Genomic DNA, 15,850 nt, shown 5'->3' with positions numbered 1-15,850 from the left:
CGGGCAGAGGACTGCGCAGGCCCGCCTCAGGGAGCAGCCGCCACACCGAGGTCCCTCATGTCAAACTGCTTTATTTCAGCTTAAATAACAGGACAGTTGAATGCAGGGCCGACCTCGCGTCCAGCTTCCTTGCAGCACACGGACTGAAAATTAAATACAAAAGGGAGGGCAGGTGCAGGCGGCCTACAGGGTGTCGCTAGGAGGGCTCCGCCCCGCGCCCCGCAGACCCAGGCCCACGTGTCCACGCGGCCATCTGTGCAGGAGCCGCAGACAGCCAGCGGGAGAAGCTCTGCTGCTGCGGGAGCGCCCGGGCGGGCCCAGCACCCCACCCCCCAGCACAGCGCGGGGCGCTGCGGGGACACCTGCGGGACCGGCTGGGGGCACCGGGAAGTCTGTGTTAGAAAACGACCTGCCTCAGGTGCAGAGGCTGGTTCCGTAGGACTCGGGCCGTGAGGAGTTTACAGAGCCGGCCGGGTCTCCGTTCCCTGCCCCCACCCCACCCCCCAAATCCAACAGCAATCATTTGGAACAGGACTTGGTGTTTTTTTTAAGAAATAAAGAAAATAGTGCCTTATCCTGCTACTCAAGCGTGTCGAGCTGCTTACTGTACTGCTTCCGGTGCGTGCAGAGTAGCAACGATAGTGGCTAGAGCCGTAAATGGTTACAACTTGAAAGAGGTTATTCGTAAAGAAAAAGAACACCTAGGCCTGAGCGCTAACGCACACGTGAGCATTCCTACAGCATGCGAGTCTAAGAGTTAGCCCCCAGTGCGGCCAACGATCCAATTGTTTAAAATTTAACTTAGAAAGTTTGAGATCATTATTTTCAAAACATTGATTTTTACATTGTTTCATACACAAATAATTGACTGACTATCCAAGCACAGGACGGGCACCTCTCTGGAACACAGAGGTTGTGACAGCGGGGCGGGCACGGGGTAGTGTTAGGCTATTATTATAAACTCCCCACTTCACAAGGAAACCCCAGGGGAGGTTAGAACTGAAGGGAGAGGCAGAGGACGGCGGGAGAAAGGTGCCTGATTGGACTCTGCTGGTCACCACGCTCGGGTCTGCTCTCTTTCTGTGCCATGTCTGTGCAACAACCATGTGACACTAGACAAAAAAAATTTTAAAAACAGGGACTAAATTTACATCATTAACAACTTCAGAGAGGCCGCGCTAGACCCTCTCTCTCTGTTTAACTACTAAACACAAAGATATTTTAAAAAGGAAACATGAATGTTTTCAAATCCTGTTACAAACACCACCTGGAATTTGGAGCCGATGACAAGATCCAGTCCTCGACTTGCTCTGCACGAGCGTCAGACGGGGTCCCGGACCTGAGCCCAAACCCACGAGTGGCCAGGTGTGTCTGCCTCACGATACACTGAGCTACTTGGTGGCGAACATTCTGACTCTAGTATTTCCTTCTAACTTCATTCAAGACAAAAAGCAAACAAAGACAATGGTCCCGGGAGGATGCACGACTCGTCGAGTTCACAGCAGGTTCTTCTCTCGTGGGATTGTGCTCTTGGTTTCAGCAGTAAGTGAAGGAAAGATCTTGCCCTTTTGCAGTTCGGAGGGAGGGCGCCCACGTTAGTAGGGGAGGATTGGAAATGCTATCACTGCAACGCTTCAGGGTGGAATGGTCTTCCAGTCACGGGCGTCCGCCTGCTGCTGAAAGCAGAGTTTAGAGACGTGAGCAAGAGCCCTGAGAGCGTTCTGCTGAGTGAGTCAGAGAAAGACAAGCACCACATGGTTTCACTTATATGTGGAATCTAATGAACAAAATGAACTGACAAACAAAACAAAAACAGCGTTTTCTGCCACCCTGGACCTTGCGGAGGCTGCTGGGAACAGGACTCCTATAAGGACAAGTATGTCCACAAAGCTGTGTCCAAGGCCATTTTTGACGGCTATAAGCGGGGTCTCCAGAACCAGAGGGAGCACACAGCTCTCCTTTTTTAAAAATATATTTTTATTGGTTTCATTTTTTAAAATATATTTTTATTGATTTCAGAGAGGAAGGGAGAGAGAGATAGAAGCATCAACGATGAGAGAGAATCATCGATCGGTTACCTCTTCCACGCCCCACACTGGGGATTGAGCTTGCAACCTGGGCCCTAATCGGGAATCGAACTGTGACCTCTTGGTTCATAGGTTGATGCTCAACCACTGAGCCACAGTGGCCAGGCTCTTCTTAGAAGTGAAGGTGTTTGTGCTGGAGATGAAACGGAATTCTCTCTGGGTTATGCGTACAAAGCAGAGAACAACACAGTGACTCCTGGTGGGCAAACCGAGCACAACCAGAGTCACCTGGGGGAGAGGTAACTGCTCTGCTCACAGTGGGCAGTTGTGGCCGAGTGCCGCGCAGCCTTTCCGCTAAGGCCGCTGGACACAGAACCTGTGCGATGCTGTGCCCATCAAGGATTTAAACTTATTGAAAAGTAAACAAACAAAATGGAAAAAGGAAAAATAGAAACAGACTCAGAGACAGAGAACAGACTGACAGCTGTCAGAGGGGAGCAGGTTGGGGGGCTGGTGAAAAAGGTGAGGGGATTAAGTGAAGGAAATAACCTCACAGACACAGACAAGAGTGCGGTGATCACCAGAGGGAAAGGGGGTGGGGAGGGAGAGGGTGGAGAGGGGATAGTGGCGATGGAAGGAGACTTGGCCTTGGGTGGTGAACACAATCAGGTGATGCGTCATCGAGTTGTGCACCTGACACCTACACAATTTTAGTAACTACTGTCACCATAATAACTACATTTAAAAAAATGTAAAAAGAGCCCTGGCCAGTTTGGCTCAGTAGATAGAGTGTCAGCCTGTGCACTGAAGAGTCCTGGGTTCGATTCTGGTCAGGGGCACATACCCAGTTGCAGGCTCAATCCCCAGTCCTGGTCGGGGCCCCATGAGAGGGTGGAGAGATCGATGTGTCTCTCTCACATCAATGCTTCTCTCTCTCTCTCTCTCTCTCTCTCTCTCTCTCCACCTCCCTTCCACTCTCGAAAAAAAGAAAAAGAAAAAAATTAATGGAAAAGTATCCTCTGCTGAGGATTAACAACAACAAAAAAAGATCTAAAAAAAAAAGTAAAGAGAGACAGGGCCTCTCAGCTCAGGCCCATTGTCAGGTGGCTGACGGTGCCGTCTGGGTGTGAGGCCGAGGGCTCCGCACTCAGCTTGAGGTCAAGGCTCACTTCACCTCACCCCACCGCACCGTCAATCTCCACCACCATGAACCCAGAAACCACGAACCACCATCTCCCACGTGTTACCTGCCGGTGTTAGTTCCAGATCTTGAGGAAGCTGTCCCAGGACCCTGTGGCCACAGCCATCCCGTCGTCAGTCACCCCCAGGCAGCTGACACGGTTGTCATGCCCGGCCAGGACACCTGGGAGCAAGCGAGAGCAGTCACTCGAGGCTCGGCCCGGTGTCCCAGCAGCAGCCACTGCGCAGGGGAGCTGGAGGGGTTCGACCGGGGCAGGAAGGAGGCCCTCCAGAAGCGGAAGCCAAGGTGAGGCCCCACAACACCAGGGCTCACGTGCCCTTCTTCCACCCGCCCCGCCCGGGACCAACACGGCCGGCAACTCTAAATGCCATCCGCTGCCCGAGGCCACGTGCAGTCAGGGAGTTCTCATCGTCCGCACACCTGGCAACCACGCACCAGCCTCTGACGTGTGAACTTCAGACTCTTCACGGGCACCCCCTTTCCTGCCCACTGGGGATGCCCGGGCACCGCACACGTGGGTGGGAAAAGCGTCTGGTGTGTGCAGGGGTGCCAGGCCTGGATAGCCAGCTCCTGGCTGCCGGCGGCCTGGCAGGTGTACTCAGGCAGGCCCAGCACAGACAGCCTGCCTGACGGACAGAAACCTGAACACCTGGGCTTATCTGAGGAGTCATGTCCATCCTGAAAGATAGTCCGAGTGTCCAGGACACACAGACAGGCCCAGCCATCACCTACCTGCCCGGTCGGCTTTGAGTGCGTCCCAGACGTTGCAGTTGAAGTCGTCGTACCCTGCGAGGAGGAGGCGCCCGCTCTTGGAGAAGGAGACGGAGGTGATCCCGCAGATGATGTTGTCATGGGAGTAAGTCATGAGCTCCTGATCCGCACGGAGGTCAAACAGCCTGCAGGTGGCGTCATCCGAGCCAGTGGCAAATGCATTGCCATTTGGAAAGAACTGGAAAGAGAAAGCAAATCAAGAGTGTGCAAAGGACAAAAAATAAACATTGGAAATACCACTGCCCAAGAGCAGGACGACGGCTGCGCGCTGACAGCACCTGGGCCCACATCACAGGGACCCAGGGAGCACAGGGGGCCACGGGGCTACAGGAGCCACAGGAGCCACAGGACCCCCAGGGCGGGCACCATCGAGGCCGTGCTTCTCCGCAGCCACCAGCAGTCAGGCCAGCCCCATGGAGGAAGGCGGGGAAGGGGCCTCCCCTCAAGGCCAGGCCCCTCAGGTGCGGGGATGTGGAGAAGGGAAGCCCCGCCCCGCAGAGGCTGCACGCTGGGTGAGTTACTGCACCCTGTGCTCCCCCCGCCCCCCCAAGCCCAGGGCTGGGGGCCAGCCGAGCACAGAATTAGCTGGCCCCCAAGGACAGACCACACCACTTTTAGATGTTCTACAGGGAGTTTTTAGTAAATTAGGTTGTATTTGCAGAGAAAATAGAGAACGTCTAAGCCTGAAAACATTTAAAACTGAACGAGAATTCTGTGTGTACAGTAACTAATCTAATGTGACGCTGGCCAAGGACCCTGCCCGCGGGTCAGCCCACTCACACAGATGGCGTTGATGTCGGACTCGTGGCCGGTGAACGTTTGCCGGCACATCCCTTCTCGCACGTCCCAGAGTTTGGCTGAAGCATCACACGCACCGGACACAAACAGTCTGGTGTCGGGAGCGAGGGAAAGGCTCATGACGTCCCCGGTGTGTCCAGTGAAGGTGGTCGTCTGCTGGCCCGTCTCGATGTCCCACAGAGCGCTGCAGCAGGAGACACACGGAGCCCCCGCGTTCGCAGACGGCCAGTGACCAGTGTCCTTCCCACCCCAGGACCACAGGAAACCCGTGCGCTTTGACTTAAGACCAATCAGATGGGGTCTCACAGGCCTCTTATAAAATAACCTGAGCGTGTGCGTGACGTGGTTTGGAGCCACGAGTGAAAACACTCCAGGGTTTGTTTAAGGGGCTTCTGTCTATAGAAAGACGAGAACTCGGACCTTCAGAAACACAGTGCACGCCACTGGACGCTGGGCCCTGCAGTGTGGGGAGGGGCCGATCGCCCACTGCTCCCAGGGCTGCTGGTGGGGAAGGAAAGCAGGGCTTCCCACACACCCGGAGGCGCAACGTCGATAATGAAGCTTCACAATCCGCAAGGCACAGTGAACTCAGTCCCCTCGCACTGCCGCTTGCCCTGAAGTCTCATGGCCATTTCACAGGACAGACACCCCCATTCATGGCAAGAACCTATTTCCACGCTGGCCAGTGTGGATCAGCAGTTAGAGCATCGGCCCACACACAGAAGGGTCATGGGTTCAATTCCCAGCCAAGGGCACATACCTGAGTTGGAGGTTCATTCCCCAGCCCCCATCAGGCACTTGCAGGAGGAAACCAATTAATATGAGACACATCGATGTCCCCCTCTCTCTCTTTCTTGGCCCCCTCCCTCCCTCCATTCTACTCCCTCTACAAACCAATGAAAAAAAGTATCCTCGAGTGAGTATTAACAAAACAAAACAAAAAAGGACCTTCTGTTCTCCTACCCAGAGCCGGGTGGCCGAGCCCTGTGACGGCAGGCGGGGTCAGGCACTCACCAGGTGGTGTCTCCAGAGCTGGTCACGATCTGATTGTCATCCAGGAAGCGGCAGCAGGACAGGTAACCTGGAAACAGACCCAGACAGTGACCCAAATCTGCCAGCGTCACTCTCTAGGACAGTGATGGCGAACCTTTTGAGCTCGGCGTGTCAGCATTTTGAAAAACCCTAACTTAACTCTGGTGCCATGTCACATATAGAAATTTTTTGATATTTGCAACCATAGTAAAACAAAGATTTATATTTTTGATATTTATTTTATATATTTAAATGCCATTTAACAAAGAAAAATCAACCAAAAAAATGAGTTCGCCATCACTGCTCTAGGGTCTTGTAAACAGAAACCCGTGGGCAGAACGGGGAAGACCCTGCCTATCGGCCCCTCCGCCCGTGTGCAGCACTGCTGGGCAGGGCCCGGGCAGGGCTAGGGTGGCCAGGACCCCAGGACCAAGGAGGCTGTGGCACTGCGCCCACAGGGCACTGGAGCTGCCACACATGGGGCACATGCTCTCCTCCCCTCTTCTCGTGACAGGAGTGAGGACGGATCCCACCTGCTCCTCACTCGCTCGCTCATCCACTCAGGGCACAGGAGACCCCCGTGCCCGGAGTGCCTCCCCAACCCCAGCCACATCCACTAACAGAAGGTCACTTCTTGCCCCCCTGGAGCCCTCTTATTGTGGGGAGAGAGGACGGACAGAGCATGGGGGAGGCGCACAGGTGTCAGGGCAGAGCAGGGAGCGGGTCTGTTTGCTACGATGCAGCTGTAGCAGACAAGTCGGGGTGGAAATGGTTGTGTGGCCTGAGCTGCAAGCTGAGCCGCGGAACAGAGGTTGGGACACGTGACACCTGCTGAGACACCCCACATTTTAAAAAATAGGTTTTAGCCCGGCCGGCGTGGCTCAGTGGTTGAATGTCGACTTATGAACCAAGAAGTCACGGTTCGATCCCCAGTCAGGGCACATGCCTGGGGTATGGGCTCGATCCTCGGTGGGGGGCAGGCAGGAGGCAGCTGATCGATGATGTTTCTCTCCCATCATTGATGTCTCCATCTCTCTCCCTTTCTGAAATCAATTAAAACCTATATATAGATTTTAAAATACATTTTTATTGTGACGGTGTGTCGTGGGCCTATTACACATGCAGGTGTGACCCCGACAGAAACGTCACAAAGAGCAGGCAATGGGCCTGTACGGTTGCCAGGGTTTTGCATTTCACATGAATTGGTACAATAGTAACCCCTAGGAGACCATGAAAAATTATAAATGTGCTTTGAATCCCTAGACAAACCACTAAAAGTAATGGAAAGAGGCAACCAAAAACGCCAACAGATAAAAATGCAGCCACCGCAGAGAAGGGCAGGCCAGGAGGCAGGTAAGTGATGGAGCCGCATCCCCGGCACTAATGTCACGGGAAACAGGACTCAACAGCATGGGAAAGGCTGAGACGGTGAGAACGACAGGGGGCGCTATTGACAACAGCACGGCCAAGGGGGAAGGAAATGGGGGGGAGCCTCCCTGTAAACCGCCAGCAGGAAGGCTGGGCGGCGTCAGCGAAGCGAGGAGGAGCCCCGCATCGTGACAAGAGGGTCGGCTCCGCAGGACGAGACGAGACTCGTGAGAGCGCACGCTCTGCGGACAGAGCTCCCGGTGGATGAGCAAGAGCTGCCGAGCTAACAGGGAGAAGCAGGTACCCCCCTCGTCGAGGTTCTCACGCCCTCGGGCCTGGGCAGTGCGCCTCGGTGCACTTTCCCCGAGAGGACACTGTGTTCTCTGCCATCGTGCGTTTGAAGGACGCAGGACAGGCTCGCTACCGGCTGGAAGTAACGTAACGGGCCACCTGGCTGAAGTCAGAACAGAACCAGCTGCCCCGTGAGTTACCACCTTCTTCCGTGTTGCGCCCGAGGCAGGTGAGCCTCGTGGGAAGGCGTTTCAGGACTGAGAAGCAGCCGCCAAAGTAAAACCCTAGGACGATACCTTCTCCAGGAACACTCCCCTCTGTCGCAGCCAGTCACAGGCAAACAGACAGAGAACTGCTCGGCTCCCACACCTCCCCAGCCACCTCCCAGCCTGTGGCCTCCGCACCGAGGGCGCTGGTGTGGGGCCGCGAGGAGCCCCGATGCCCACGGATCAGTGCACGCACACACGCATGTGCACATGACACACACAGGTATGTTGACACTGCAAACCCTGGTGGAAGGTGCTCAGGACGGAAGACGGTGTAGCAGGAGATGCAGGCTGAGCGGCAGTGGCCTCAGCAAGCACCAGAGAACCCTGAAAGCCGACGCCACAGGGACTAAGACCCAAAGTCTTCTTCCCGGTAAAGGCCTAGCGAGGCCTCCTGCTCTCATTTCAGAGTATTCCTGCCATTACTGCGACCACCCTCACGAGGTAGTTACTGAGCAGAGGTGAGAAGGCTGACCCGCTGTGAGGTCACTGGAGAGAACGCGTACCTGTGTGTCCGGCCAGTTCACGACTCACACGCACATTCCCTTCGCGAGTTTTCAGATTGTAAATGGAGCAAATGTTATCCAGGCCTCCGCAGGCCACGTAGTTCCCAGAAGGCGCGTACGCACAGGTCATGACCCACGAGGACCGCAGAGGGATGGCGTGGACCTACACGACAGAACAGACGCAAACATGCTCACGTTCAAACACAGTAGCTACTGAAATCACTGTGAAAATAATCTGCAGTGTGGCCAGTCAGATACAGCAGTAACTTCATTAGAAACGCTGTGCTGCAGAACAACTCAATCGATAGCTTTAATAAAGTCGCAACTGACGACTAGACAGACCCTCAGTAACAAGACAGCCTCCTAATCGAAATCATGCGTCGAAAACAAAGAATGTTCCTTTACTATTGTATTTTAAGGCTTACTGGCTAGCAATCATTCATTAAGTCTCAATCACTTAAATCTTTAAAAAAAAAAGCCACTGGCCGGCCAAAATGGACTATTGTATTTTAAGGCTTACTGGCTAGCAATCATTGACTTAAGTCTCATTCACTTAAATCTTAAAAAAAAAAAAAGCCACTGGCCGGTCAAAATGGCTATCAATTCATGTATAAAACAAGGGTTTTTCCTGAAGTGCTGGAACCGGCCCGCGAGCTGCGCCAGGCTGTGTGCTCACGCGCAGCCAGCGTCCCCTGAAACACAGCTGAGTGGGACCAGTGACAGCACTACTTCACTCCAGGTGACACCCCCTTGGATCACTCTTTAGACGAATTTAATTTATACTTCGATACAATGCCCCTCAGGTGATCTCTCATAAAAACGAATAACTAGCCCTAACCGGTTTGGCTCAGTGGATAGAGCGCCGGCCTGTGGACTGAAGGGTCCCAGGTTCGATTCCGGTCAAGGGCATGTACCTTGGTTGCGGGCACATCCCCACTAGGAGATGTGCAGGAGGCAGCTGGTCGATGTTTCTCTCTCATCAATGTTTCTAACTCTCTATCCCTCTCCCTTCCTCTCTGTAAAAAATCAATAAAATATATTTTTTAAAAAAACAAACAAATAACTAAATGAAAAGCTAGACTTCTGCATTTTTAAATAAAACATGAGATTTCCCAAACTGAGCTAAAACTGGAATCCCGCCTCCCGGGCGCATTAGGAGCCGCCCTCCCGCCTGCTGGGAGCAGAGCTGAGCTGGGCAGCGGGGACGAGCAGCGTGTGCCACCACAGGCTCGGCCCCTAGCGGATCGGGAACTCCATACCAACCCAAACTCCCGTGCCCGCCCCCCCCCCGCCCCCCGCCCCGTGCTGTAGCTTAGCTAAGTGAATCCGGAGGCCTGGGGAGGGCGTGCAGTCCCTACCTTGTTGGTGGTGTAGCTGTCCCAGATGATGAGCTTGCCGTCCTGCGAGGCACTGACGAGAAGCCTGCAGGGAAGACACGCAAGCACGTCAGGGCCACAGCCACAGCCACACGCGGCTGTGACGGCTCTCGTGTGCGTCAGAGCGGCCTGTGCTGGAGACAAGCCACACTTACTCACAAGCCCGAAGAAAAAGCCCCAATTATCAGACCAATGCTGGAAGCGTGACGAGCTCGTTCCCACAGACAGCAGCTGGGGACAAGTGCCTGGCTTCTCGGGGGACTAGACCCCTCGCCTCGTGCTGGGTCAGCTGAGACAGTGGCCACTCAGCACTGCTTCTGTCTGGTTTCTGTTCATAGAGTCTTCACGAACACAGGTGGTAGGAAACATGGATTGTGCAACTTCCTGTCTGTTCTTGTGCACGCAAGGCCTCGACATAGGGAACCAGCTTTGAGACACCCCGATTCCTGAGCCGCTCCCAGACGGAGCCGACCCTGGGGTCCAGGCCGGGGGGCACTGAGGAGGCCTCACACCCCCGCACCTTGCACAGTGAAGACAGACTCCCGCGGCCCTGAGCCTGGTCCCCCGGCAGCAACTACCAACCGCCATGAGCCTTTTCCTCTTGTCTTGCTCTGGGCACGTGCGATCGGCTGGGGCCTGTGCGTTGCGGGTGCTCTGTCTGCCTTTGCAGAACGAGGACAGGACAGGACAGCACCAAGGGCAGCGTGACGAAGGGGCGAGGGGGCTAATGGAGAGGAAGCAGGGCCCACGGCTACTCAGAAGGCAGCTCAGGAGCCGCCCTTTTCCCGGGACGGTGACGGCTCCACGCACAGCCCTACCCAGACGGTCAGTGTGGTAAGTCATGATAGAAAGAGTTTCAATTTTAAAGGTTTTATCCAAACACACAGGCTTTAACCGTTTCAGTCACGAGCATGTTTGGCTTCCTGAACCGATCATAACCTGGAAATCTGAAAATCCGGTCACTCTGAAAATCTGGACACTTTTCACCGAAACACACGTTCTGAGGCAACAGGTACAAGAAGTCACCAAGGGACAAAGCCAGTCTCAGCTCCGTGCTGCACACTCATCTCAGAACGGAACCAGTGCCCTCGCCTTCCAGAAGCACGTTCTTCAATCAAATCCCTGCATCTCGGGGGCCACGCACACCTCGGGCACGAAGAGACTTTGGGGTTAACAGCGGCCGCTCTGCGCCCGGCTGCCTGCCCTGCAGGCTCAGCCGTGGACGGGCCTTGAGGGGCCAGCGTAGAGCCCTCACCCTCCTGGAGGGTCACCTTCAGGAAAGTCTCCGCTCAGAGAGCTTAGTATCTGCTGACTCGCCCGATCGGAGGAACGCTAATGCCCGCTGATCCTCCAGAAGGTGAGAGGAGACACCCCGTAATCCCGGGGGAACCGCTGCAGACCGGGGTGACCACTCGCCTCCCGGGGCAGCCTGGCACTGAGCAGCCACCAGTCACCGGGAGGCACCACCCACGCCAACGCAGAGGGAGGAGGAGCCGGAAGGAAGGGCCCGCCTCTGACCGAGGCGAAGGAGCCACAGCCCAGGCCTCAGCCCTTCACACTCAGAGGACGGAGGCTCCTGGGCCTCGCCGGGTTGGTGGGCTTCACTCTCAGTTCTAACAAGACATCAGCAGCTTTTAGAAAGCGGAGAAAAGTGTAACATTCAGGTGACTGAGAGAGACTCTGAAATGTTATAAAAAGTAGAACTTAAGCATAAACGTATTTTACTAATAATGTTGACAAGCACGGCACTAATGCAGATGTGATGCCCACCGACTCACGCATGCCTGCAAAGCCCTCGCTGTGAGCCTCCAGCGCCACAAACATGACAGACTGACTCGTGTTCATAAACTGCAGCCGAGTCAGGAACACATCCTGCGCAATGACCTGTCTGTAGAGGCAGGAAACACGAAGGGGATGTAAGCAAACGTACGTCCAAATTAAAAAAAACAACTATTTTGGATTTTCTCTGAAACGCTCTGCACAGCAGAGGTCCTTCTAGCATCACCTTTTGTTCGTTGGTTTATGAATATAAACTAGGGCCCCACATACGTAAGGTATTAAGAGCTGTAACTGTCCAGTTTAAAAAGCAGCTACAGCCCAGCCGGCGTGGCTCAGAGGTTGAGCATCAACCTATGAACCAGGAGGTCAGGGTTTGATTCTTGGTCAGGGCACAGGCCCGGGTTGCGGGCTCCATTCCCAGTGGGGGGCATGCAGGAGGCAGCCAGTCAATGATTCTCTCTCATCATTGATGTTTCTCTCTTTCTCTCTCTCCCTTCCTCTCTGACACCAATAAAAATATATTAAAAAAATAAAATAAGAGCAGCCAGGCCCTGCCAGAAAGAGAACAAGAGCAATCCAACACCCCCACCCCTCTGGGTCCCCCTTCTTTAGGGGCGACCACAACCCTGAGCTCAATGTGCTTCGTCCCAGCCCGGCTGCTCTTCCGAGGCCCTGCCAGAAAGAGAACAAGAGCAATCCAACACCTCACCCCTCTGGGTCCCCCTTCTTTAGGGGCAACCACAACCCTGAGCTCGATGTGCTTCGTCCCAGCCCGGCTGCTCTTCCACAGACACGACCCCCAGCTTTCACGGCACAACTCCAGTCGGAACCCCCAGGCCGGGCGTAAGGCCTCACACGTGGTGATCGGAGCCTCGATGACCTGGCCCTACCTGCCTCCTTGCTTCACCCGAGCCCCTGCCTCCTGCCCACTGCTCTGGCCACACAGCACCTTCCCTCCAGGAAGGAATAGCTGCCTGCAGCCTGTGTAGCTCCCAGCCACCCTCAGGCACAGGTGATGCCCCCTGAGAGCCCCCCGGACGGCCCAGGTGGGGGCCGGCTGCAGGAGACACTGTGGAGGGGCCTGAGGCGGCTCAGGGGGCGAGTGGCCTGGCTACAATGCCCGTCTGGGCAGGACAGGACGAGGCTCCCACAGATGAGGGAGCCCAGAGACCACGTACTGTTTGGTCACCGGCTACTTTTTTTGTTTTTTGTTTTGTTTTGTTTTTTTTGGTCACCGGCTACTTTAATACAATTCTAAGGTGGGTTGACTAGTGAGGGCATTTTCCATTTATTCTTTCTGATTAGCAGTATCACTGAAATGGCCTAAATTACCATTCATTTGCATTTGAAACTGTATGGGATACTGCACAGATCAAAGGAAAGATAGAAGATTTTGTTCTGAAGTCATTTACACTCTAAAGCAGACAATTTCACGAACAAAGAGAAAACCAAACTGAAAATTCCTAACAAACGTTAAAAAAAAAAAAAAGCCACTCCAAGACAGACATCTGAAGATTTCTGTGGGGCACCTGAAAGCATGTGTCAGTCACCAAGCCACCAGCTTGTCGTTGTGTGGGTGGAAAAGGCAGCCTCTAAGACAGTGGTTCTCAACCTTGGCTGCACATTAGAATCACCTGGGAATCTTTTTTTTTTTTTTTAATATATTTTTATTGATTTTTTACAGAGAGGAAGGGAGAAGGATAGAGTTAGAAACATCGATGAGAGAGAAACATCAATCAGCTGCCTCCTACACACCTCTTACTGGGGATGTGCCCGAAACCAAGGTACATGCCCTTGCTCGGAATCGAACCTGGGACCTTTCAGTCCGAAAGTCGACTCTCTGTCCACTGAGCCAAACTGGTCAGGGTCGAACCTGGGACCTTTCAGTCCGCAAGTCGACGCTCTGTCCACTGAGCCAAACCGGAGGATGGCTCAGAAATCAGGATTTTAAAAAGATTCCCAGGTGATTCTAATGTGCAGCCAAGGTTGAGAACCACTGCTCTAAGAGCAGAGGCTCAAAAGACCAGTCGGCGAGGCTGCAGGTGCGGGCGATGGAGGGAACGGGGAGGGGAGGACCGGGAGGCGATGGAGAAGAGCAGCTGCCAGGGGACAAGGGGTCTGAGTTAAGGGCAGAATTTAAAGGAGAAACAATGAGTGCCGATGGGAGCTCCCTGGCTGGTGGGGCAGATGGGCCGGGGGAGAGAGGGGGCAGCAGCTGAGACTGCATTCTTGCTGTGGGATGTGGGCTCAGGGAGAAACCAGCAGCAAACCCGGACATAGCACTTGGCACCCACTGTTCTAAGGCTCAGCACACTTTACCCTGTGCTGGGCACTGACCCTGAGCGTGCCAGCTGAGAAACCATGAGGAACAGGCTGGAAAGATGAGCCACGGCACAGAGAGGTTAGGCGACTTCCCCAAGGTCACACAGGCACTGGGCCTGGATCTGGCAGAAACGAAGAGGAGGGGAAGGGAAGGTCACAGCTGACAGGGACTGACTAGGGCGGGGCAGAAACGGGCCTGGGCAGGTGGACGTGTGACCTGGGAGCGGGCACCTGGGAACCTACCCTTGGCTGCTCAGACACCTGACGCAAGACCCTCGCTTTTTCTTTACAAATCACGGCCAATGCCCACCAGACCAGTCCCTGTGCCTCAGGGCCGACCCCGCTCATGCCCTCACCTGGAGTCTGTGCCCCAGTGCATGGCGTAGATTTTGGCCAAGTGCCCCCGCAGCGTTCTCCTGGTGCGCATCTGGATCCTTCCCACGGGATCAATGTTGTTTGTGATCTGAAAGCAAATGTCCTGCAGGTTACCATTCTGTGAGGTCTCTCCGCCACCCCCCACTGGCCCCCCAAACCCCTTCACCCCAGCAGCTCCACTGGGATTTCTCCTGTCTGTAGGGCACCTACTTTCCTTTCATGAGGATGAGGCCCACATTTCTCCACCTCAAACCCCACAGCGGGCATCATGCACAGGGCTGGCCACACGGACACCTCCCTCTTCTCTCTCCTCGTCTCCCCAACTGAGCGCCCAGGCCAGGCCCTCCCACCTCCCGCGCTCCCACGGCCCAGCGCTCAGGCTGTGCACTGACCCAGACCAGAGCGACCACCCACTCGGGATTCTGCTGCTGTGGACAGAACTGCACGTGCAAACCTGCGGTTCCCTCCGACAGGAAAGCCCCGACGCTAATGACTTGGGTGGGCAGACGGAACAAGTGTGTCACATTAATGGGCCTAAAGACTGTACAGAATTCAGACTCAGGTAATTCGATGTAGTACAATTTCTCCTTAGCTTATTGTTTAACCCCAATTAAAGTGCATCCCCTAAAGCATTAAAACACTATAAAATATTAATCATTCTCAGGAGAAATATGACTTTTCTTCCACATTTTATTCTTTGGGCAAAAATATTAATTTTTCTAATGAGGTGAAATTCGCCACTTTAAGTATACCATCCAGTGGTCCTTAGCACGCTGACAACGTGTGTGATACCACCTCTCCCTAGTTCTAGAACATTCCCACTTCCCACGTCCACTAAGCACTCACTCGTGGGCCCCCTCCAGTCCCTGGCAACCACTGATCTCCTTCAGTCCCCATGGACCGGCCTATTCAGAATATTCCGTCAGTGGAGCCCTGCAGCGGCCTGGCCTGTCAGCCCCCCGCACCCGGTCCTGGGCTCCTCCGGCTGCACGGGCATCCACACTGTGCCCTTTCCTGCGGCTGGGTCCTGTTCTGCTGTGTGCGCTTACCGCACTGTCTGCCCACCCTCTGGGCACGGACACGGGTGGTTTCCACCTCCCGCGCCGGGAGATGTGCTGCGAGAGCCTGGGCGTGCGCTGGTCTCGCACCAGCTTTTAGCTCCTGTGTCTGGAGAGGAGCTGCTGCGTCACAATTGAGGTTAAACTTTGAGGACCCGCCTAAGGGAACTTTAAGATGAACATTTCACAACTCCGACCTCTACAATAGTAAGTACCTATTTAAGGCTTAAAAGGGATTTATTTTTCATCCTAAAACACCACGTCCTACGCTGAGCACGAACACTTGTGAGTGAAACGCTCCCAGCACTGGGCCCACCCTCGCTGGCAGGACTGGAGCAGAGCTGGGCCCTGAGGTCCTGGAGGGAGGCGCCTGTGTGACCTGGTTCTTACCTGAGAGAGAGTTGCATCTGCACAAGCTTTCCTGGCGTCCTAGGGAGAACAGCAGGAGGAAATTAGTCCAGGTCCAGGCTCGTCCACTCCCAGGCCTCGCACCACAGTCCAGAGCCTCAGCGCAGGGCCAGGTGGGACTGTCAGGCAAACCAGTCTGTGCCCAGACCACACTCAACATGGGGCACAGGGACCCAGTGCCTTCCAGGCCCCAGATCATCACATCTGGTCAGCACACCTGACCCCAGTGTGATGCAGGCGACTGGGAGGACCCCAAGGGGAGGCCGGTGGCA

At 54.7% G+C, this 15,850-nt stretch overlaps 1 protein-coding gene across 2 annotated transcripts in view; it reads right to left on the bottom strand.

The window, feature by feature from the left end:
* Window positions 1-51: 51 nt before the first annotated feature.
* GNB1 (guanine nucleotide binding protein (G protein), beta polypeptide 1) overlaps window positions 52-15,850 on the bottom strand; it is a 26,419-nt gene continuing 10,620 nt past the window's right edge. For both annotated transcript variants that reach the window (XM_005871288.2, XM_014543793.1), the window contains exons 3-11: window positions 15,561-15,599; window positions 14,094-14,200; window positions 9,619-9,682; window positions 8,261-8,423; window positions 5,812-5,878; window positions 4,780-4,981; window positions 3,961-4,177; window positions 3,275-3,390; window positions 52-1,676 (exon numbers count right to left, since the gene is read on the bottom strand). In XM_005871288.2, coding sequence (XP_005871350.1) covers window positions 3,284-3,390; window positions 3,961-4,177; window positions 4,780-4,981; window positions 5,812-5,878; window positions 8,261-8,423; window positions 9,619-9,682; window positions 14,094-14,200; window positions 15,561-15,599 — 966 coding nt within the window. In that variant the 3' untranslated portion in view covers window positions 52-1,676; window positions 3,275-3,283. The remainder of the gene's footprint in view (window positions 1,677-3,274; window positions 3,391-3,960; window positions 4,178-4,779; window positions 4,982-5,811; window positions 5,879-8,260; window positions 8,424-9,618; window positions 9,683-14,093; window positions 14,201-15,560; window positions 15,600-15,850) is intronic.

Source organism: Myotis brandtii, unplaced genomic scaffold, assembly GCF_000412655.1.
Source record: "Myotis brandtii unplaced genomic scaffold, ASM41265v1 scaffold334, whole genome shotgun sequence".
Lineage (NCBI taxonomy): Eukaryota > Metazoa > Chordata > Mammalia > Chiroptera > Vespertilionidae > Myotis > Myotis brandtii.
This window is presented reverse-complemented; position numbering and strand designations above follow the sequence as displayed.